This window comes from Oncorhynchus clarkii, chromosome 19, assembly GCF_045791955.1.
Source record: "Oncorhynchus clarkii lewisi isolate Uvic-CL-2024 chromosome 19, UVic_Ocla_1.0, whole genome shotgun sequence".
NCBI classification, from domain to species: Eukaryota; Metazoa; Chordata; class Actinopteri; order Salmoniformes; family Salmonidae; genus Oncorhynchus; species Oncorhynchus clarkii.
In genome coordinates, this window is record NC_092165.1 from 53,617,459 (window position 1) to 53,641,304 (window position 23,846).

At 40.9% G+C, this 23,846-nt stretch overlaps 2 protein-coding genes, 1 non-coding gene and 1 pseudogene across 3 annotated transcripts; 3 read left to right on the forward strand and 1 right to left on the reverse strand.

Annotated features, from left to right (window-relative positions):
* The first annotated feature begins 204 nt into the window (after positions 1 to 204).
* LOC139374525 (5-hydroxytryptamine receptor 1E-like) lies at positions 205 to 1,286 on the forward strand (annotated as a pseudogene).
* Positions 1,287 to 3,924: 2,638 nt separating this feature from the next.
* LOC139374332 (glycoprotein hormones alpha chain 1) lies at positions 3,925 to 5,007 on the forward strand. The gene is made up of 3 exons (XM_071115367.1): positions 3,925 to 4,018; positions 4,256 to 4,443; positions 4,652 to 5,007. The coding sequence occupies exons 1-3, from the start codon at positions 3,925 to 3,927 to the stop codon at positions 4,724 to 4,726; spliced, it is 357 nt and encodes a 118-aa protein (XP_070971468.1). The 3' UTR covers positions 4,727 to 5,007.
* A 6,149-nt stretch (positions 5,008 to 11,156) lies between these two features.
* On the forward strand, positions 11,157 to 23,505 carry LOC139375374 (zinc finger protein 292-like). The gene is made up of 8 exons (XM_071117097.1): positions 11,157 to 11,486; positions 14,565 to 14,719; positions 15,015 to 15,093; positions 15,348 to 15,483; positions 15,608 to 15,810; positions 16,197 to 16,333; positions 16,682 to 16,823; positions 16,924 to 23,505. The coding sequence occupies exons 1-8, from the start codon at positions 11,337 to 11,339 to the stop codon at positions 23,053 to 23,055; spliced, it is 7,134 nt and encodes a 2,377-aa protein (XP_070973198.1). The 5' UTR covers positions 11,157 to 11,336; the 3' UTR covers positions 23,056 to 23,505.
* trnaa-ugc (transfer RNA alanine (anticodon UGC)) lies at positions 15,995 to 16,064 on the reverse strand. Its single transcript has one exon. It is a non-coding gene; the product is annotated as a tRNA-Ala (tRNA).
* Positions 23,506 to 23,846: the final 341 nt, after the last annotated feature.

The following is a 23,846-nucleotide window of genomic DNA, read 5'->3' on the forward strand; positions in this document are numbered from 1 at the left end:
TATGTTTTTTCCCCCCCTTCGCAGTGGCTCCAAATATAAGGGAAGGCAGGGAAAGTATGGTAGGGAAAGCATGGTAGTAAGAGAGAGAAAAGGATCTGGATTAGGGACAAAGACATAGTAATGGAGAACGAGGAGTATGGTAGATAGTTCTGGAGCCTAAGAGTTTAAATAAACTGCATGTCAGGACCAGAAGGCTCCTTCAAAATGGAACCAAAGACTGATATGGTGTTGGTAGTGATCTTTCTCAGCATTGTGACCCTGATCACTGCCTTAATGAACAGTGCAGTCATATTGACGATCATTAACACACAAAAACTCCACCTGCCCGCAAACTACCTGATCTGCTCTCTGGCTGTCACTGACTTCCTGGTGGCCATCTTGGTGATGTCCTCTACATCGCCACAAAGAAGTGGCTGCTGGGATGTGTCGTCTGTGAGGCATGGCTGAGCGTGGACATGACCTGCTGCACCTGCTCCATCCTGCATCTGTGTGCCATCGCACTGGACCGCCACTGGGCCACCAACTGCCACCAACGCCCTGGAGTACGCCTGCAAGAGAACCCCGCGCCACGTCGCCATCATGGTTACCATCACGTGGACCATCTCTGTCCTCATTTCAGTGCCGCCTCTGTTATGGAGGCACAGCGGGGATGACAACTTCGGCAATTACACTAAGTGTCTCATCAAGCATGACCACATCGGCTACACCATCTATTCCACCTTCGGGGCCTTCTACATCCCAATGGCCATCATCTTCATCCTCTACTACCAGATCTTCATCGCAGCCCGGACCTTGTACCACAAACGGAGCTCCTCGGGAGCCCAGTGTAAGAGGAGAGCCAGCAGCCACAACTGCCTCAGTAGCAGTTTCAGTCAGTGACACTTCGCACCAACGTCTCTCTGTGCGTCTGAGCAGTCTGCCTCGGACCCCACGCTAAACACAGAGCTAAATATACTCAAATATGACCGGGGGGGACCTGTGATGAGAGGACCCAGATCTGTGCATCCAGAAGGCTGCCCGCACACTGGGGGCTTTTATCGTATGCTGGATGCCTTTCTTTGTTAAGGAGTTACTGGTGGGCCTCCGGGTGTTTCATGCCTCAGCACAGGTGTCAGACTTTCTCACGTGGCTGGGATACGTTAACTCACTCATCAACCACCAGCTTCAATGAGGACTTCAAGCAGGCCTTTAGGAAACTGCTCCGATGTAACGAGTGCAAATATGACTGCTTTCTTGGATATGTCTGGGCTGATTTTTTTACCCCCTTTTTCTCCCCAATTTTGTAGTTTCCAATTATTAGTAGTTACTATCTTGTTACTATCTTGTCTCATCGCTACAACTCCCGTACGGGCTCGGGAGAGACGAAGGTCGAAAGTCATGCGCCCACCGAAACACAACCCAACCAAGCCGCACTGCTTCTTAACACAGCGCACATCCAACCCGGAAGCCAGCCGCATGTGTCGGAGGAAACACCGTGCACCTGGCGACCTTGGCTAGCGTGCACTGCGCCCGGCCCGCCACAGGAGTCGCTGGTGCGCGATGAGGCAAGGATATCCCTACCGGCCAAACCCTCCCTAACCCTCCGTGCGTTGCCCCACGGACCTCCCAGTCGCGGCCGGCTGCGACAGAGCCTGGGCGCGAACCCAGTCTCTGGTGGCACAGCTAGCGCTGCGATGCAGTGCCCTAGACCACTGCGCCACCTGGGAGGCCCCCTGGGCTGATTGTTGATTGGCTGTAAACAATATATTAAAAGAAGCCATATGTTTTTATACATGAAGAATACATTTTCTTTTGGAATAAAAGCTGGTTTCATTCTAACTGAAACAATTGTATTGCTCCTTTATCCAGAAGAGTTCTAAACAGATAATTTACAATAAGTAAATACAGTGCATTTAGTTGACGATATGTTAATAAAAACAAAAGTAATAAAATACTAAAAGCAATTAGTCTTAATGCTTTACAGTAGCTTATAGAATGAACATTTTGAATCCAATAATACAATTACTGAGTGGAGTAAAGTTATGACTCATGACATTGTTGCTGAGCTAAGAAGAGCCTTTAATGCTCAGAGATTTCATGTGCCATCCTCCACGCTTATTGAGTTACATCTGCCAGGGCCTAGTGTCCAACGCAACCAAGGCCGGGAGACTTAAAAACACAGGTAAACGGAGAGATGAAGAGATACTTCCGCAACTTAAAGGGGCAATCTGCAATTTAAACAATAACAAAGCCCACCCCACCACTGTTTCGGTACAGCTAAAAGATGGTGCTGGAGAAATGTAACCACTCAAATTCATAAACAACAATAGATGCAATGATCAACATTATAGTTTTATCTATGTTTTTAGGCCATAAAGTGTTTGTTTACAATTACATGGAGTATAACAATGGAGTACAACAAGCTTATATTTTGGGTTCTGGGGGGGTATGACAGTTGAGCTAAGCTCATGAAGCATGTATAAGTTATAGTCTTCCAAGAATCAATGGGTAAATATAATTCATTTAAATGTCCACAATTATTTTCCCTTTGATATACATCCTTTACATTTCCAACTTTCAGAGGTGGATAGATGGATATATTCCTGATTATTCTTCAAGCATTCATGAATTGTCATTACCTATTGTAATTACAGTTGAAGTCGGAAGTTTACATACACTTAGTTTGGAGGCATTAAAACTCGTTTTTCAACCACTCCACAAATTTCTTGTTAACAAACTATAGTTTCGGCCAGTCGGTTAGTATATCTACTTTGTGCATGACACAAGTAATTTTTCCAACAATTGTTTACAGACAGATTATTTCACTTATAATTCACTGTATCACAATTCCAGTGGGTCAGAAGTTTACATACACTAAATTGATTGTGACTTTCAACAGCTTGGAAAATTCCAGAAAATTATGTCATGGCTTTAGAAGCTTCTGATAGGCTTATTTACATAATTTGAGTCAATTGAGGATTTGGCTCTCTGTGAGGGTAACATTATTTCACATACAGTATTTATTGCTTGCACACATGTTAGCACTGCCGCAGAGGATTCTAGATCAGGGCCAGGGTCTAGCCCTCATGGTTTATTTTAGAAACCCTGTTTATTTCATGAGAAATCTTTCACTTTTGTGTGTACATATTTACTCATTTTTGGGGTTATAATCCAGCATCGAAAGATTAATCAAATATTCAAAGTATTAAAAATTACCTTAGATGTTTTTAAATTTTTACCTTCATTTAACTAGGCAAGTCAGTTAAGAACAAATTCTTATTTTCAATGACGGCCTAGGAACAGTGGGTTAACTGCCTGTTCAGGGGCAGAACGACAGATTTGTACCTTGTCAGCTCGGGGATTTGAACTTGCAACCTTCCCGTTACTAGTCCAACGCTCTAACCACTAGGCCTTTGTAATGATTTACAAAGCAAAAGACCATGAACATAAGGTAAACTAATGAACCAATGATCCCGCCTCACCCCAGTTGCATAACAACAGTTACCTAGTAACATCCCATCTGTTTAAGGGATTAGAAGCTCCCATCCATAGTCAGGATGGAAGTTTGTTTTGTCTTTCGACTGCAGTGCAGTTCCTTTTTTCATTTCAAGGATTATGAGGCATGTGGCTAAGTGGCCAATGACTCGCACAAAGAGATCACTGATAAGGTTGGAGGGGTTTACCTAATCCCGGTTGAGCACATGGGCAGAGGGACAGCAGTATAAAAGTTCACGGTGGGAGCAGTATGCTCTTCACTGAGCACTGAACAGGCTTCCACCAAGAGAAACACACAACAGGTAATGCTTTTTCCATTCAGTATGTTGTTTCTCCAATGTATATTTTACAGTCTTTTTGTGTTTATCAGCTATCAACTTCTGATATGTTAATATGTTGGTTTTGAATGATTTGTTAATTTTTCTTGTCAGATTATTGCCACCCGCCACTATGATGTGCTTGTTGAAATCAATTGGAGTATCCCTCATCCTGTCCATACTTCTGTACATGGCAGACTCTTATCCAAACAGTGACATGCCAAACGGTAAACTTTACGTTACCGTGAAAGTACTGTTTTTGTCCAAATGACCAGTGAGTTATTCTTGGAGATGATGGCCTACTGTTGTCATTAGAGAATATAAATCGGTACATAACCTCCTTATTGCCAGTGTGTGTTTACAAGGATGAGAGACACACATTTGCAGTACAAGGTGAATAAAGTTTACAGATCAGATTGTTCATTCGATTTTCAATTAAATGTATGTCTTCACTATCTTCACAGTGGGCTGTGAGGAATGCAAACTGAAGGAGAACAAAGTATTCTCTAACCCGGGCGCCCCTGTCTACCAGTGTACAGGCTGCTGCTTTTCCAGAGCTTATCCAACCCCACTGCAGTCTAAGAAAGCCATGTTGGTCCCAAAGAACATCACCTCTGAAGCCACATGCTGCGTTGCAAAAGAAGGTGAAAGGGTAAGACAATATATTTATCTAATTAAGTGTAAGAGTTGGGATTGATATCCTCAGTTTGATCATCTGACATGAAGACATTCCTAGTGTCATGCACATAACGTGTAAATGTAACATTTAACAACAACTAGAATGAACCAGAATGTGGTTTTTCAAACCATCTCTCTTTCTCTTGATTCTTCTTCTTCTTCTCCTACTCCTCCTCTCTCAGGTGGTGGTGGACAACATCAAGCTGACGAACCACACAGAGTGTTGGTGCAACACCTGTTATCACCATAAGTCATAAACTGTCTGTGAGGCCAGAAATATCCTTATCGCAGAAGTAAAAGCTTGGCAACAGATACTAGGCATTTTGCACAACTTATTCCTGAAGTGTTTTAAGAGAAATCACATATTAAGAGATCATTGGCTGCATTTAAACAAGCAGCCCACTTCTGTTATTTTTTCCAGTAATTGGTATTTTGAACAAACACCTCAACTCTTTTCACATCACATATTTTTTCCAGAGTTGATCTGATTAATCAAAAGACCAATTAGTGAAAAAAATATCAGAATTGGGCTGCCTGCATAAACCCAGCCAATGTCATCCACAAAAGGTGATAGTCTGCTGATAATATTTATAGTGCTCTTAATATATTACTGTCACAATTATGAAGTTGTATTCCTGTAGCCTACTGTGTTGATCAAATGTAGACTTTACTATATGAATTGAATACTGATTAAAATGTTTTTCAGTATTTTACCACGTTGTGTCCTCTACTTCTTTTTTTGAGCAACGGATGCCTTGAAGTAAAACCAATGTTTATGGGTTTACGAAAAAAAGAAAAAAAAATAGTTTCTCTCCCAAGCCACACCACACAATAGCCTATGGATCAAAACTCAGGATTTTATCTTCACACAGCTGTCTCAGGTAGGCTTAGAAGGCTGTTACACAGGCAGCCCAATTCTGATATTATTTTGTATTATTAATTTGTTTTTTGACCAATCAGATCAGCCCTGAAAAAGATATGATATGAAAAGATCTGATGTGATTGGTCAAAAGACAAAATTAGTGGTTGAAAAAAATAACAGAATTTGACTTTAACTGCTGTCTATTCTTCTTCTGTGGATTACCCCAACAAGAGAAGGTCACAAGTGTTTCCCTAAAAGCTGTCTGGGTTTAAACACCTTCTATTGTACAGAAAGTGAATAGCTTAATCAATTGATAGTGACAGAATTAGATTACTTCGCAAGCAAAGTCAATTTTTTGTCTCCTCAGCTATGAAAGGTTATAGCTCAGCTTCTGAGTGTCAAAGAAACTAAACAATGATATCCTTGTTTCTAGCATAAAGCATAGTGGATCAAAGCACTGTTATAGGTCCCTTTATATAATCAGATCTGCTTAATTTTCTTCAAAATCTTAAGCTAACAAGGGGTAAGTCTGTGTTTTCTGCCATTTTCTTTAATAAACTGTAGGCCAATGGCATACCATCTCTCAATTCGAGTTTTAATTTAACAGCCTTAACACAGAGGTAGGCTATTTAAAGAGTGCATGGTGGGTGGAGGAATTGACCGCCAAATCTACGATTTTAACAGCCTATAGCCTAATTTTGTCTGTCAAACAGGTAGGCCTACCTCTTGTTTCTTAAATAGGAAGAGAATGGCTCCAATGGCTCCAACACAAAGACCTCTTGTTGTTAGTAAAAACGAATTAAAATGGAGATGGTTGAAATAAATAATGCCGAATGGAATTTGACAAGTTCCAGCACCATGAACTGCCCATTTCTGATTGATTTTATTGCGGCTCCTGCTTCAAGATTGACCACCACCAGTGGCAGACTGTCATTCAGGGATGGTGGGGCAGGTGTTGTGAGCCCCACATTTTTATCAATTGTTATTACAAAATTTAAATTAAAAAAACATTTTAAAAAATGGGGGGGGGGGGGGCTCTGGCCCACCGTCCCTGAATGACAGTCTGCCACTGGTGGTGGTCAATCTTGAAGCAGGAGCCGCAGCAAAATACATCAGAAATGGGCAGTTCAGGGTGCTGAAACTTGCCTGTTTGGCATGTTATTTTGACATGAATAAGTGCAATATATCAGTTCATAGGCCACAAATAAAATTACTTCAAATCACATTATATATTCAGTAGCGTTCAAAATCTTGGCTAGCAGTCATCATCATGAATCAAGGCGACAATCTACTGGCAAATTCCTTTTAATCCTTGTCATATGAAGATAAATAATAAAGAGAAATTATAGACAAAACGTATGCTCATCAACAATTGGACATAAATATTACACAAGTTGGAAATCTCAAATTCAATAAAGAGTGGTTTGGAAGGAATCAGTGGCTAACTGCAAGCATTGCAAAGCAATCATTAGCCTGCTATTCAGTGGAGTGGCTGTGAGGTCCCAAATCTTAGATTAAGGATCTGTTTTAAACATTGGCCATGCTGTCACTGAAGCATGATTTGTGCTGTGCTCAAAACAACTGTTAATTCGGAACTGCAAAATCTGACTTTAGTGAGTTCAAGACATCTGGAAACTTAGGAAAAACGAGCTACGACTGGGAAAATAGGTTTTGAACTTCCATCCAACTCGGAATTGTAAATCGGGAACTCGGGCCTCTTTCTTGAGCTACGACCTGAAGATTACTCACGTCATCATGATTCAACCATTTTTCCCCCTGAGTTCCCAGTTGTCTTGAAAGCACCATAAATCCAGACAGACTGGAATGACAGACTTTGATAACAAAATTTGCCCACGAAGGACCGCCACTCCACCTTCCTGTTCACAACAATGCTGCTGCATAAATGGCGTAATATGCATACTGTGGCTAAGAAAGTAATATTATGTGTCTCACATTAATAATTGGGTCTATTTTCACCTATTAATTTCACCTACTGTTCTGACTTTTTTATTTAACTAGGCAAGTCAGTTAAGAACAAATTATTATTTACAATGACAGCCTACCAGGGAACAGTAGGTTAACTGCCTTGTTCGGGGGCAGAACAACATATGTTTTACCTCGACAGCTCAGGGATTCAACCTAGCAACCTTTCGTTTACTGGCCCAACACTCTAACCACTAGGCTACCTGCTGCCCCAAACTTGGTGGTGCACATGTAGCCTATAACCCGCTTTTGAGAAACGGAATCATTGGATATTGTAAGAGCTTTCATTGTCTGCTTATATTCCCCCTTTATTTATCCTACGTCCGTCCTCTCTCGCTCATTAATGTCTTAATAGAAATTACAGATGGCCTCTTATCCGCTTGTCGTCCCCTTATGCCAGGACTGGGCAATTATTTTCCATGGAGGGCCACGTTAGAATATATATTTGCCTTTGCGGGCCAGAATCATATTACAGGATTATACATCATGTGTATGACTGTGTTGACAGATATATCTACTGTAAATCACATCCCAGATATGCTACTTATTTTACTTTTTTAACATGGCAAGAAATGAACCACATCCATGTTCTCCTTTTGGTAGGTATTTTCATTATTAAACATTCAATGAACTACACGGAGGGAAAAGTACACTGTGCATTCAGCACCACGGACAGAACTCTTGTTATCGGGTATGCACAAAAACCCAAGAAAGCGAGAGAGCTCAACATCACATTTAATCTACGCCATCAGTGTGAGGAGTGAATTCTCTGATGGGAATTGACTAGAGCAGTGAAGTCAGGTATAGTTTCTGACATCACTATGCACAGGATTTCTGAGAGGTGAGAGTCAGTAAGAGATGATCTGTGCCTTGACTTGTTATTTTTTCATCACTGAAAATATCTGTTCACATACATAGGTTGACCCAAACAGTACAAATATCTTCTGAGCATGACTCCTAATCTTTGGAAAGTTTTGTTCATCGAGAGATGCATAGAACCTCATTAGTGCCATTGTTTTGAATAGTTCTCCAATCACTGCATCAGACTGAAGATCAATAAGCTCAATTTGCAGGTCATTGGGAGCATTATCTACATTGATGGTGAAAGGAGAGGAAACCAACAGCATGTAATTTTCCAACACATTGAAATGCTCAAAATGACGAGAAAACTCACCGTTCAAAGCACGCAGTAGTGATGTATACTTCTCCCGCTGGTCATCTGATAGGGAACAGACTGGTAGTGTCAGAAGGTGGGTGAGATTGTTGGCTTCTACTTGGCGGGTCAGGAGGAGTAATTTTCCCTTGAAGGCTTTGACAAGGATGTACATCCGATGTGCAAAAAGGCCCTTCCCTTGTAGTTTGGAATTCAGTTCATTCATGAAGGCCATGATGTCCACGGTGAAGGCAAAATCAGCCAATCATTCTTTATCTTGCAGTTGAGGGAAATCCAAATATTTGCCTTTCATTTGCAAAAACTCAGCAATATCCGACTTCAGGTCCCACACCCTTTTAAGTACCTTCCCCAAACTCAGCCATCTCACCACGTTTGTGTGGTAGGGGAGATCTGCATGACTCTGTCTCATCCAACAGTGAGACAAACTGCCTGTGGTTTTAAGATTTTGCTCTTATGAAGTTTACCACTTTAGTGACTGTATCCACAATATGGCTCATTTTCAGAACACATTTACAGAGCACCTCCTGATGTATAATACAATGCAGGAAAATAATTTTCTGATCTGGCTTCAGCTCAGCTACTTGATCTTGTATCCTTTTCAAAAGGCCAACGTTTTTTCCTGTGAAGTTTGGGCACCCATCAGTGGTCACACTGGATAACTTTTCAAAACTCAGTACCAGCTTTACCACACACTTATTAACCTCCTCCAATAAATCTTTCCCTGTGGTTGTGCTCTTCATTGACTGCACTGAGGCTCCTCTGTAATTTCAAAGTCTGGGGTTATGTCTCGTCAGAATATCAACAACTGTGCCGTTTCGTGGGCATCCCTGCTCTCATCCAGGGCCAAGGAGAAATAGGTTAAATCCTTTACCTTGTCTCTCAATTGCTGTTCCATATTATCTGCGATGTCTCCAACATGCCGTGTCACTGTTCGTCTTGACAGGGAAACATTTTCAAACAGCTCTTTCTTGTCGGGGCAAAGTATTGCTGCAGAGTCAAATGGCTTGCTATGTTTAGAAATGTTGTGGGACAGTACATAGCTAGCTCTCACAATTCCGTTGTTTGCTGAATGCAGTTTTGTGAAATGTCCTTGCTGCTTTTGCAACTGAGAAAGCAACTCTTTCGATGCATTTGCCCTCTGCTCAGAAGACTTATTCCTATATTTCTCTGCATGCTTCGTCTGGAAATGGCTGGACAAGTTGTAGTCTTTCAAGACAGCGATGCTCTCTTTGCACACTAAGTACACAGCTTTCCCTGATACCTTAATAAATAAATAGTTCGATGTCCACTCTTGCTGGAGGAACACCCTACATTCATTGTCTACTTTCCTTTTCTTTAAAATCTTTGAAAAACACTTTTTTGCGCAATTTCGAGCTAGCTACTATTTATAACTGTGACTGTGTCAGCCTGTCAGTCACTATCTGTCCTCGTGCAGTTGTTATTTATACGTGCCTTCAAAATAAATGTCCCCCAGGCGGTGGGAGTTAAATCATTGCATAAAGGCGAGTATTCATTTGGCTTTTAATTTGAATAACAAATACATTTTTTCAAAACTTTTCAATCTCAAATTCTTTATGTGATCTGAGCATAATTCCACAGGCCACATTGAATCAAGTCGCAGGCCGCATATTGCCCCGGGCAGGCCTTTGCCCAGGCCTGCCTTATGCCATAGTTTGTACATCTCAATTGTCAGTAGAAACCACATTTGTTTAAGCAAGTCAGCCATCTCAGCTATGTTTTTTTAGTAAATGTGGCTGAATGAAATGTTTTGCTGCCAGACAAGGCTCCACTGATAGCCAGGTGTAGCAGTGGTAAAGTGTTGGGACTGCAATTGGGCCCTAACAGTTTGTGGGCACCGTTTGTCACCTTTATAGTGCAATTAATGTATTGTTTAGTGTTGTGTGTAGTGGCTTTGCTGGCATGCATCTAACATATTATTTGTTTTGCCTCACCAAGATTTACATGCTAAAAATGCCACTGACCACCATAATGACAGTTACTTGAATCTGTCTTATTGTGAGGTCAATAACTCTGATAAATACATCATAGGCAATAAACATATTGTTTTTAATAAAATAAATTATAGTAGTAGCAAGCTATCAAAGTTGACATCCAGTCTTCAGCAGCATACCACCCTGCATCCCACTGCTAGCTTGCTTCTCAAGCTAAGCAGAGTTGGTCCTGGTCAGTCCCTGGATGGGAGTCTGATGGAAGTGGTGTTGTAGGGATGGTAAGAAGCACTCTTTCATCTAGACTAAAAAACGTTATTGATCAGCAAGAGCAGAGCAGGCAGGGGCTCAGGGTTGGAACATCCATTGCAGTGTGTAATGCAGCCTAGTTGTATTTACCAGCCTCTATCTTGGAAATATAACTTTGCACTGTGCTTCTCCAAGCATGCACTTCGTAGCTTTAGGCTATGAATCACTTGATTGAGACCACACCAATCAATAGCCTATAGGCGCAATTGATATTGCGGCCCAGTACAGAATCAGAGGGGCAGCACCAGGCACACATCCATAGATAGCCTAAAAAGCAACTCTTGTAAACGCTGAGAAAAATCGACATTTCATCAATTACAAATTACATGACCCTCCCTTGGACTAGATTTAAAAAATAATAATACTAAACCCTCCCCTTGACTGAAAAGGAAAAAGCATGACCCTCCCCCATTTTCCTAACGGTAACCATTCGGTAAATTTCGATCCATCTCTTAGGGTTGGCGAAAAGTCACTTCGAAGTGGCGTGTTTTTAGGCAGACCCTCGCCTCTCCCTTCCCCCCTTTGCGTGTGCGTGTGCGATTCTGGCAGCGTAACATCTGTGCGTACGCGGTCGTGATTGTGTTGTGAAGATGGCGGAGGGAGAGACAGAGAAGGAATATGCCACAAGAAAAGCTATCGAGCGGCTCCGAGAACGGTTCCAGGAATTGACTACAACACTCAAAGAAAGCCCGGAATCGCCGTCGGACGCCTCTTTGCGTTTCTGCCAGGAATTCTGCCAGGTCCGCATGTTTTTCCAACTACCCATCCTAGCTAGTTTGCAGCCTTCCATCCAGCTTCCTGGCTGATGATGCGCGTGTACGTTAGCTACAACAATGTAGCTAGCTAGCTAGCTCGCGCTAGCCACATCAGAACAGATATATAAACACACACCATTACTCCCTGTTTTACCGTTTGATTATTGTAGTTAGTAAAATATATACATTAGTTTTTTTCCGATATGTAGTTTAATCTATTACTTTGGCATGATATCTTATCATCACTCATTTTCCCCTGCTAGTTGACGTTAGCTAGCTGCTAGATGAATGTTGGCTAGTTAGCTAGTTGATCAGGCTCCTTCATGCTGAGAAGAGCTAGCTTGGTTTTTGTGCGGATTTGCATTTAAATGCACCGGTGTTTTAGGTTTGTACGACACGAAACGAATTTCATCCATGTAAATGTGCATATTTAAAATAGAAATTAAGGCAAATTAACGTTTTTCCATTCGTCCATTGTGTTAGTGGATCAATATTGAGTGTGCCTATAAAAGTCTAATGTATAGGCCTGGCCTACCAAATACCTAAGTAGTATTTATTTTCATGCAACTCATAGGTTAACTACGTGTGTAAGGTTTTAATTGTTAGAAAAACAATTATTAACTCATCAGCCTGTCAGTTGGTAGGTTTATTCGGTTCTGTGTATTGTATGACAAACCTGCTGGGCCTTGTTTGAAACCCCTCCAGTGCGAAGTGATGAATTTATTGATTTATTTTACCAGGTAAGTTGACTGAGAACTCGTTCTTATTTACAGCAACGACATGGGGAATAGTTACGGGGGGATGAATGAGCCAATTGGAAGCTGGGGATGATTATGTTAGTGATGATGCATGATGCACAATCTCAAACTATCAGGTCAAATTTGGAGATAAAACTGCAATGGTGATTAATCATCTGACACAGATTAGTAACAATATACACATAAGATAGCCTTGTACCATATGTTTTCTTACTAAGAAATGGTATTTAGACAGTTGCAGAAAAAATACTTAGTCACTTCAAGATTGTGTTATCAAGTGTTTATTTTTTATTTTTTACATGTGCTGTGCAATGTATTGAAATACCATGTTACATTTAGCAATAGCCACACTTTGATGGCTTAGCTACAATTTGAAAGGGCGGTTATATGTGAATGCTTCCATACAGCTTATAGGCAGTGTTAATAAGCAGGGTTTCCCAAACTCGGTCCAGGGTTCTCACCTGGGTGCACGGTTTTTACCCTATCAGTACACAGCTGATTCAAATAACCAACTCATTGTCAAGCTTTGATTATTTGAATCAGTTGCATAGTGCTAGGGTGAAAACTAAAACGTGCAGGACCGAGTTGGTGAAACCCTGATGTAAAGCATAGTACAGAGAATTTTGGACCAACCTTGGTGATACTTTCTCAATTCCCGACATGGAAGACAATACATATTCTAAAGTTAGATATTTAGTTGCAGGGGTTTTGTTTTAAAATTGAGAAAATTCTTAAATTAAATTTAAAAAAAATGTTGCTCCATGAAGTAATCCAACAGCAATGCGCCATCGTGTCTATTTCCAATCTTCTCACATTGATTGAGACAGGTGGGTGTCCACTCCGAAGTGCTTCATGTCATGATTACATTAGTCTCTCTCGATCAATGAGAAGATTTTTAAATAGACAATATGGCGGCGTACACATTGTTGGATTACTTCATGGAGCAAAGAATTCATTGAATTGAATAGCGGAGCCTCTTCTAAATTCAAATTAACCCACTGCAACTAGACATGGACATTTAGCAGACGTGTTGTCTTCCAAGTCAGGAAGTTAGAAAGTATTTTTTCTGCGCAAAGGTTGGTCAAATTCTCTGTGCTATGCTTTACACTATCTACCTTGTAACAACTGTATGGAAACGTTCACATATCGCCACCTTTTCAAAGTGTAACTATAGAAGAGCCACACTCATTTGCGCAGAGATTAGGCTTCCCCTTGAATGGGAGAAGGGATGACGGACAAGGAAAAGATTGTCAGTACTTGTAGTATTCAAGCTTGTCTCACTCAACTGTGAATATTAGGCCTGCATCCTACATGGTTAGCCTACTCACTACTCGGTGTGGTTTAGCCTATTATAGGCTACTGCATGGCTTCCAATTAGCCCTCACTATAGCCTTGATTCAGCAGCCCGACTTATAGAATTTAAAGCAGCATCCCGTATACTGCTCGTCTAGCAGTGGTGGAAAAAGTACCCAATTGTCATACTTGAGTAAATGTAAAGAAACCTTTAATAGAAAATGACTCAAGTAAAGGTCACCCAGTAAAATTTTACTTGAGTAAAAGTATTTGGTTTTAAATATACTTAAGTATCAAAAGTAAAATTATAATAATTTCATATTCCTTCTATTAAGCAAACCAGACTGCACCATTTTCTATTTTTTTTTAAATGTATGGATAGCCAGGGGCACACTCCAACATTCAGACATAATTTACAAACAAAGCATGTGTGTTTAGTGAGTCCGCCAGATCAGAGGCACTAGGGATGACCAGGGATGTTCTGTTGCTAAGTGCGTGAATTGGACCATTTTCCTGTCCTAAGCATTAAAATGTTCCGAGTACTTTTGGGTGTCAAGCAAAACATATGGATTAAAAAGTACAATATTTTCTTAATGAATGTAGTAAGAGTAGTCAAATATAAATAGTCAACTACAGATACCCCCAAAAATAACTTAAGTAGTATTTAAGTGTTTTTTTACTTACGTACTTTACACCATTGTCATCTAGCTATGTTGGTTCATCTTACTTTTTTAATCACAGTAATAAAGAGGTTGTTAGCAGTCCAACAGTCTTCATTACATTGGTGATTGACATAAATATTCCTACCAGGAGACTTCACTAGGAATCGTATTATTAGCTGTTCTCAATGTTATATTTTAATGGAATGTAGCGTAATTTACCTAGAAGGACTAATAATTATTGCAATTGTGCAATTACACTTTGTATGGTAATTGTTAAGGAGTTAGCTAGTTGAAGAAATACATTAATTTAATAGCAGGCACTAATCAGCTTGCCATGCTTTTGTTTGCAGATCCTTGTGGAACATGCAGGTCGATGGAAGGCTGAGGAGGAGCCGCTGCCTTTACTGGAGGTGTACACAGTGGCCATACTCAGTTATGCAAAGGCCATCACCTGTCTCTCCTCCGAATGTGAAAATGTGCCACTCGTACTTGAAAACCTAGGACTGTGAGTACTCAAAGATAAAACGTCAATATCTGATTTACATGCATGAATGCTTCATGGAACCAGCTGTGCAGTTTTTCAGATGATGACAGTGAGCATTCCATTTTTATTAGCGCAAGTGACCAATACAACTGTACATTTCCCCACTAATTTGACAAGATAAATAAATTAGGCTTCATGTATATGAGCTGCGGCAGAAGGGGGTAGTGCTCCTTTAATTTTAGTAATCTGCACACAACTGTAGCATCATTAGCATGAACCAAAACAAACTCATTGAATGACCCTGTTTTACTTGCAGGAGCTGTGTGGAGCTCCTGCTCTCATTGCCTGAGAGTGTCCCTGGTGCCTTATGGGAGGAGTTCCAGTCCTGTGTCAAGGTTAGTCTCCAGTGCTGCTCTATTTTTCTTCGAACAGCAATGTTTGTAATGAGCCTATTATGCCAATTATCTTTTGAAAAATAATGACTAGGTGACCCAATCAAAGTAAAAAATATATGATATGTGCATGCATTGAAACATGCACATATCACCCTGTTTGACATAATTAGTTAATCTAGGCCTATGTTTTGAAAAGTTTAGTTTTTTTGTTGTGCATAGCTCTAAAGTATTAAGTTATATGCTCTCCTTTACAGTCGGCACACAGCCTTCTGCAAAAACATGGGAACACACAGCTTCACATGCTATCAGCTATGGCACAGGAGCCTGGCGTGTGGACCAACACCACTCTGTGCAGCATTCTGTCTAATGAGATGCCTGAAATTGACAGAGGTTAGTTTTAACCTACCTGTGTAGTTTTTTGTTGCAAGAACACATGAGATGACTGATTTTTAAATGTTGTGGTGACTGCTCAGTAGTGTTATTTGTAATCGTGTTCCCTTTTTCTACTCCCCAGTTCATGAGTTCCTGCAAATGGAAGGTCCCACACTCCTTAATATGCGAATAAAGCACCTTATCAAACAGAATCGAGCAGAGAAAGCAGCTGTCTTAGCGAAGATGTGCTCAGAGTATCCAGAGTATGAAGGAAAGGGGAACTTCAAGCAAACGTACCTTGTTTGCCTGTGTATGACAAAAACACAAGAACAACTCATGCAAGAGGTGAGTGGATAGCATTTTTTACATCAAGTCGTTTAACAGACTAGTGCATTCAAAAAAGGAGGTTGAACAAGGGCTTGTCTTTTTTAATTTTTTTAATTTAATTTTTATATATAAACATTTGAGTCATTTAGCAGACACTCTTATCCAGAGTGACTTACAGTAGTGAGTGCATACATTTTCGTGCTGGTCCCCAGTGGGAATCGAACCCACAGCCCTGGTGTTGCAAGCCCCATGCTCTACCAACTGAGCCAAACTGATGGAGTTTTGATGAAGAAATGAAATGACAATCTCCATTTGGATAATGATGAATGAAAATAACCCTGATGGAAAATCAACTGTGGGTGACTGTAGAATACCATAATTATGACATGTTATCTCTGGGTCAGATCATGCAGGTAGACTGTAAGGATGGATTGGAGATGATTTGTAACTTGGAGTCAGATGGGGATGAAAAAGGAGCCCTTTGTTTGTGCTCTGCATTCCTTGAGCGGCAGCTTCTCCAGGGAGATGTGTATTGTGCCTGGTGAGTATTGCCCTCTAATTTCCATTTTCCACTTGCTTTGTTTAATGTGGATGTGACGTAATTTGTATTTATTTAGTTATTTTTTTCCGTGGGGTGGGGTGTAACAGGTACAATATACATTTCTCTAAATGTTTTTCTTGAAATTATATGAAAGGTACATAAATACTAAGTATGGATGATTATGATCATATTACAGAGTTAGAAAAGTAATAATACATTTAGTATGTAAAGGAGACAAAAATAAGTGAGCCAACCTCCTAATGGATGTCGTATGTCGACGACAAACGTATCTCTTGTAAAGCCCTTCATGTGTGACAGACCAATGATGATACACTTTTCTTTTTACAGGGAGCTCACACTATTCTGGAGCAAGCTTTTAATGCGGTCAGAGTCTTCAGCTGATGCATTTCTTGGTCAATGCAGAAAGTTGGTTCTGCTTTCCAGGAGCGTCTGTCATATCCTCTTCCTCATCAAGGTTATCCAATCGGAGGTGAAATTCTTGAATGTGTAAAATTGTATAGGTTACTGCTTGTATATACCGTGTAACGATTTATATTCTCATGACTGACTTTGGCTTTATTTTTTCTCAGGTTGGAGAAGTGGGACTGCCGGTGTGCATTGAAATGTGCATTCAAGCTCTACAAATGGCATCCAGTGACAACACGGACAGCAGGACCACCATCTGCAAAACTATTTCCTGCCTTTTGCCCACTGATTTTGAGGTGAAACGGGCATGCCAACTAACAGAGTTCCTCTTTCAGCCAACTGTGGACTCATATTATGCTGTTGAAGCACTCTATAATGAACCTGATGAAAAGCTTGAGGACGAGAATCTTCCAGTACCCAACTCACTACGCTGTGAGTTACTGTTGGCCTTGAAGACACAGTGGCCTTTTGATCCAGAGTTCTGGGACTGGAGAACCTTGAAGCGCAATTGTTTGGCATTGATGGGTGAGGAGGGATCCATTGTGTCATCTATCGACACTCTCAATGACACTGATGAGGGACTTGAGGATGATGCAGCAGAAAAAGGTCCAGAATTCAAAGACCTTGAGGACTTTATTTTGAATACTACAAATGAATTGAATGAAATTGCAGATGAAAAAGAGAAGAATAGGGAAGCTAAGAAATTAAGGGAGAAAGGGTTTGTTTCGGCAAGATTTAGGAATTGGCGAGCCTATATGCAGTATTGTGTTCTATGTGATAAAGAGTTCCTTGGCCACAGGATAGTCCGCCATGCACAGAAGCATTTTAAAGATGGGGTCTACACCTGTCCAATTTGTGCTGACAGCTTTGACACTAAGGAGATTCTTGAGCCACATGTAGCATCCCACGTGAAGCAGTCTTGCAAAGAGCGACTTGCTGCTATGAAAGCAACAAGGAAATTGCCCAAGCCAACACAATCTACCAGTAGTCATTGTAATAATTTTAAAGACGGAGCTGTGGTGAAGCTTGAGGCAGAGACCATTGTCAGTCCAAATGATGCTCATTCTCTGGATGGAAATTGCAACAGTGCTGAAACGGTCAAAGTCAGTCCTCCAAAGCCTGTACAAACTAAGGTCAGTCCTCAAAAGCCTGTACCAACTAGATATGAAGCAGAATTTACTGAGGATTGTGTCTGCCCTGTTACATACTGTCAGAAGGTATTCAAGTTTTTTCGAAGTCTTGTAACGCATGTAAAAGCCCACAAAAATGACGAGGAAGCAACACGTTTTCTGGAGATACAACGACAGAAGGTTGTGTGTCAGTATTGCCGTCGGCAGTTTGTGAATTCCAGACATCTCAATGATCATTTGCAAATGCACTGTGGCGCTAAGCCATACTATTGCATACAGCTAAATTGCACAGCCAGCTTTCACTGCAATTCGGAACTTCTCATGCACAAAAAACAACACACTGACTTTAAGTCACAGTGTATGTTTCCTAATTGTGGAAGGATTTTCAACGAGGCCTACCTGTTGTATGATCATGAGGCACAACATTACCTTACATTCACTTGCAAAATAGCTAATTGTGGGAATATTTTCTATTCACAGTCCCAACTAAATTTGCATCAGCAGAACCATGACACTAATGAAATGCCCGTCGCAAGTGAGAACAATCCTATACCTGAAATAGAACCTTCCACCCAGTGCTCCGCTAGGCAAGAGGAAACTTGCTCTGCCTCTGTCAATCTAGATCAGAAGACGGCACAGGATTATGTGACGGAAGAAGTGGTTAAATCAGGTTCGTCAACAGTTCCTGAGAACCCAAAATGCCCAATGAAAATAAAACATTCAGTCGAGAGTATGTTGAGCAGTTCTGTTGTCAATCCCAGAAAGGAGTTTCGGAAGTGTTATGTTCCACTGATCAAAACTAAGCTGGGATTGGAGAATGCAAAACTATCTCCTGTCGTCCCACGCCAAGAAATGATAGCAAATCATGTGGATCCCCAATATCACTGTGGAACAAATCCTTTGAAAGGGTGCCCAAAAGAGGAGCAGAATAACAGACCAACTGAAGCTGTTCAGAAAGTGTTACCACAGGCCTTTCCTCCACGAGAAATTAAGAGTGAACCCCCATTTATTCTACATCCATATCAAAACACTCCTGCAATAACTGGTAGAGATGAGGATGAGTATAGTTGTCCACTTGAAGCATGTGACCGCAAATACAGTACCTCCAAAAGTCTCTCCCGACATGTAAAGAAAAACCATCCAGACATTTTTGAAGACTGGAAACTGGCAAAGAAGTACAAGAAAGTTGTCAAAATAACTTCGAGAAAGGCTCCATCAGTGAACAAGACTTCACAGGACCCAGAGAACAAAACATTACTTCATCAAGCACCACTATGCAGCAATAGTGGATTACAGCAGTTTGAATATCCGGTGGCATGTTCAAATTTACCTGTAATTTGCCCCGTTTGGGAAACCCCCCCAAACCAGACTGGTCTAATGCAGTCCGAGATGGGTGACTCATGGACATCTACATTGAACGATTGCTATGCAGAGGTCTTCCATCTGAATGAATACTCCAATAAGAGCATAACTCCTTGGCAATCAGAACCGTATCAACTGTTAGAAAGGGGCAGAGAACATACACCAGCAAATATGCATGATAGTGCCATCCAACCCATTAAATCAGAGTCAAGTCTGATGAATCAGATGTCGGAATATGTGTCAAGCTCTCTTATGCTGGATAATGGAGGACAACACTATGGGATAACTAATTCTGGGGATAATGTTGATGTTTCCCTAATGGGAAAAAACTATTCCAGTATGTCTGGCCAAGAAAGTAACGTTTTGTCAGCTGGAGGTTCCCATGCTTCATATGTCCCAAATGAATATGTCCTTAATTCAAGGGCATCAATAGACATTCCAAGCAATGCAGTGAGCCATGATGGCCAAGTAGCACCAAGAAACACAGTGGAGATGACCAACATGGAGGACGTAACTCATCTTACATCACCCAATTATGAGAATCAGATGAGCAGCTCTGTAGATGAAATGCTTCTTAGTCCGCATGCTTCTATCCAAAAAGATTTATCGTACAACGAGGACACTCATGCAGAACCTGAAGCTATCCCTGCAGACGAGAAGATTGCTGATCATGAGACACAGAAAGTAAAACGCTGCAGACTCAGCAAGAGAACGAAATGGCCTGCTATCATAAAGGATGGCAAAGTCATCTGCCGAAGATGCTTTAGAGAATTCTCAAGCACAAAGTCTCTCGGAGGTCATCTTTCAAAACGCTCCCAGTGCAAGCCATTAGTTGAAATGGACTTAACGGCTGATTTGCCTATGTCATTTCTCGACTTTCTCAATGATCCAAATGTTCCTGAAACTGGATCAATATACAACATACTAAATGGTGAATTCCCACAGGAAGGTGTTGGTAATCCCTCCACGCCAAATCCTTCTAATTTGTCACAAAAGGAAACCCAAAAACCCCTGGATTCTCAATCAAACACTTTTTCTTCAGTTTCGGCCGGTAGACAATCCAAACTCAGCCCAAATAAAACCGTGTGGATAGAATTGAAAGAGTCAAAGAATTATGCTGGCAGTCAGCAGGATGGGGAGTCAAAAGGCAGTCTTGCTGAAAAAATGTCAAGTGCAACTTCCTTTGCGGCATGTCAAGATGACAAGGTTATAGAAATTCAAAATGCCCTACAAATGTTGGATTTAGTTGAAGCTGCACATGAGAAAAGTTTGCAGGAAACTTGTTCCTCAAAGTACAGTGGCAGCCAAAGCAATGCCATCTCAAGCTATAATGTCATGCAAAAAGATAATGTTCAAAACACGACAACAAAAACGATTGTCAAGAAGGAAGACCAGAATCGTGACAATGGCCCCAAGCCGTTCAAGTGTGAAATGGATTATTGTGAATATGGGTTCATGACAAAAGAGGCATTATTCAGACACCTTGGTAGAGTTCATGATTACACCATTGAGATGATTGAGGAACTAAAGAAAACCCCAGTCAAATTCTCTCCATATCCTTGTTACATTTGCCCAAAAACATTTACCAGAACCACAGGCCTAAGAATTCACTATGAAAAAGTCCACCACCTGACGCAGGCAGAGATGAACAAGTTAAAGGTCGGAAATCGCAAAAAAAGGTCAAGCAACCCCAATATTGAAACAGAGGTAGAGAGTAGTCATGGAACTGGATCTTCAGTTGTGTCAACTTTCATCAAACAAGAGCCACTTGATATTGACACTGGCTGTTCAATTCAAAGCACAAATCAAGACAGTCATGCACAATCCTCTGAGATCATTACAGCTGGAGATGCCGTTCAAGAGGATTCCATGCATCAATTAACAGTTGAGAGAGTGCAATCACCACAAGATACCTTGGATGACTTGGACAAGTCATTTTACGAATTAGAATCACCATCAAAGACCAGATATACCAAGAATGAGACATTAATGACAGCCTCACAAATTAACCACACTCCAGTGTTGAAGCAAAAATTAGGTCAAGGTGACACTGCGGAAAGGCCAGCTGCACGTTCCGATGCTAGATCTTTTAGCCATGCAACAGAGGTGGCATCCAGCCAGGCTGTGAAACCCTCACCAGAAAAAGCAAGTTGTTCAAAAAACACAATATCCAAAGATGAGGTTCATTTCCAAAGGAAAGAAAAGGTTCAGAAAAGGTTGGGGCTTCAACTGTGTGACGCTGACAATTCTTTCAGCCCATATAGGCCCTACCGTTGTGTTCATGAAGGATGCGCTGCAGCCTTTACCATCCAGCAAAATCTGATCCTTCACTCCAGGGCTATGCATCAGTCATCCCTTCCCCTGTCTTCAGGAGACCTTGATACTGTAAAGGCTGTCACTGGTGAACAAGCTGCTGAAGTGGAGAATAATGAAATCCGATGTCAAGTGAAAGACTGTTCAAGGATATTTCCAGGGATTACAACCTTGGTGCAGCATTACCTATTGCTTCATAAATTCACTCGAGATAAAACCACTGCTATGATGTCAAGCCTCAATATAGGGACATTCCAGTGTGACCGGTCAGAATGTACACTCTCCTTCACCTCTGTGGAGAAATACATTGACCACATCAAAAACTTTCACAAGGAAATAAACATCTCTGAGAGAGGCAGTGTGGATCAGACTTTTAAGTGTGGGTATGATGGCTGTGACCGGATCTACACTACAAAGTCAAACCTTCTTCGTCATGAGATGAAAAAGCATGATTTAATTTATATTCCCAGAACACAGCAACAGAGAACAACATGCGTCAAGCCCAACAATGGCAAAGAGAACATTGAAAACGCAGTCAAATTGAACAAGAAAAACACTAAGAAAGATGACGGATCGCTCGACCACTGGACTAACTTTGGAAAACCCTCTCTGAAATCTATGGATGAGGCATCTGCCATCTGCACCCAAAAATTATCTTTGCAATATCCATGCATGATAAAAGGCTGCGACACAGTTGAACGGACTGAACGGAATATATTCAAACATTACACCACACATGGCCTCACCGAGAAATATATAGAGGATCAGAGAAGCCAGTTTATGTTCTGTAAAAAGTACCCACGCTCAAGAGTCAAAGATGCAAACAAATCCGAGGGTATGTCAACAGACTCCTCTGAGGAGACGGACCCTGACGAGGATGAGCCTGAGACTTCAGAGACCAACTGTCAGAGGCAAGAAGTGTTGGATGGTGATATTCAAGCAGAGGCTAAACTTTCAACTGATGAGATTTCTGAAACCCAGTATTTTACTTCAGAGGTCAAAAAGAGGGGTTGCCCCCGAAAATCAGAGCGGAGAGCATTAGCTTGTCCGGACAGAAGGTTGACTCTGAGAAATCGGCCGGCAGATAAAGTCCACCAGTTGACAGAGGCTTCGGACCAGGGCTCCACTGCTTCTCAAGAGGAAGAAAGCAAGGGCGGTGTTGCACTGGACAGTTTCCCGAAGTTCCTGGATACTTCACCATCGACCCACACTCCCAAAAGAAAAATTAGTGGAGGTTCAAGGAGTGAGTTGCCATTAAAACGACAGCGTACCCTTAAGCAGAAGACCGCTAATATTATGTCCGCAACACCTGATGAAGTTATTGGAGCCTGTCAAAACCTTGTAGACTTCAGAAATCCTCAAAATCTTCAATCCGTGAACAATGTGAAGATTGTAATGGACAAAACCTTTTCCGACGGTGCTGATCTTTTGCTAAAGCAACTTCAAGATATGCGACCCATGGTTATAATACAAAAGTGGCTTTATAGTTGATGGATTGCTCACAGCCTGATGCTTTTATTTTTGACTAACTCAGGATTAGAAAAGTAACATGCTGCAAACAGATCTGTTAATATTGTATCAGATATCCAATGGTAAACAGTTTTGACCATTAGACAATTGAAGATGGAGTATTTTCTACTTATGACATGTTATTGTTGATTTTAAGTTTGGATAATGTATGTTACTCATATAAGAACCAGGTAATCTGTAGGGAACATAGACTTTAGAACATGTTTGTATTTATTAGGCTTCTAGTACTAAAATTGTTTTTTGCTAAATTGATAATTTTAAGGAAAAACAAGTTTTTATATATCCCTATGGGATTTTATTTTTTGTTTGTATTTATTTTATTTTTAAACACTATCTGTAATATTTACATGTCTTCCACAAAGTGTTCAATAAAATGTAACTGTTTGCTTTTATAAAAGTTGATGTACAGAACTTTGTTTTGCAAGTTATTTATTTACATTCAGTCATTATTATAAAGCAACTCTGTGGAGAGCCTATTTGGTGTGAGATGTAGCTGCTGGTTTTAAGATGCATGAAGTTCAAGACAGCCATGACCCTTACTGAATCCATAAGGGCTGACGTTTAATTTGTCATGGATGTATTTTTCCAGTCACACCTGTAATAGTTAGTTTGAACCCTGACGCATTTTGGTGTAATTTTGTTATTTTACTATCCCCTCTTGTCTCATAAACTAGCAGCCTCTATCTACGTGGTTTTCAACGTGTTATTGTTATAAGTTGTGGGCCAAATTGGGCGATCCTCTCCCCCTATCG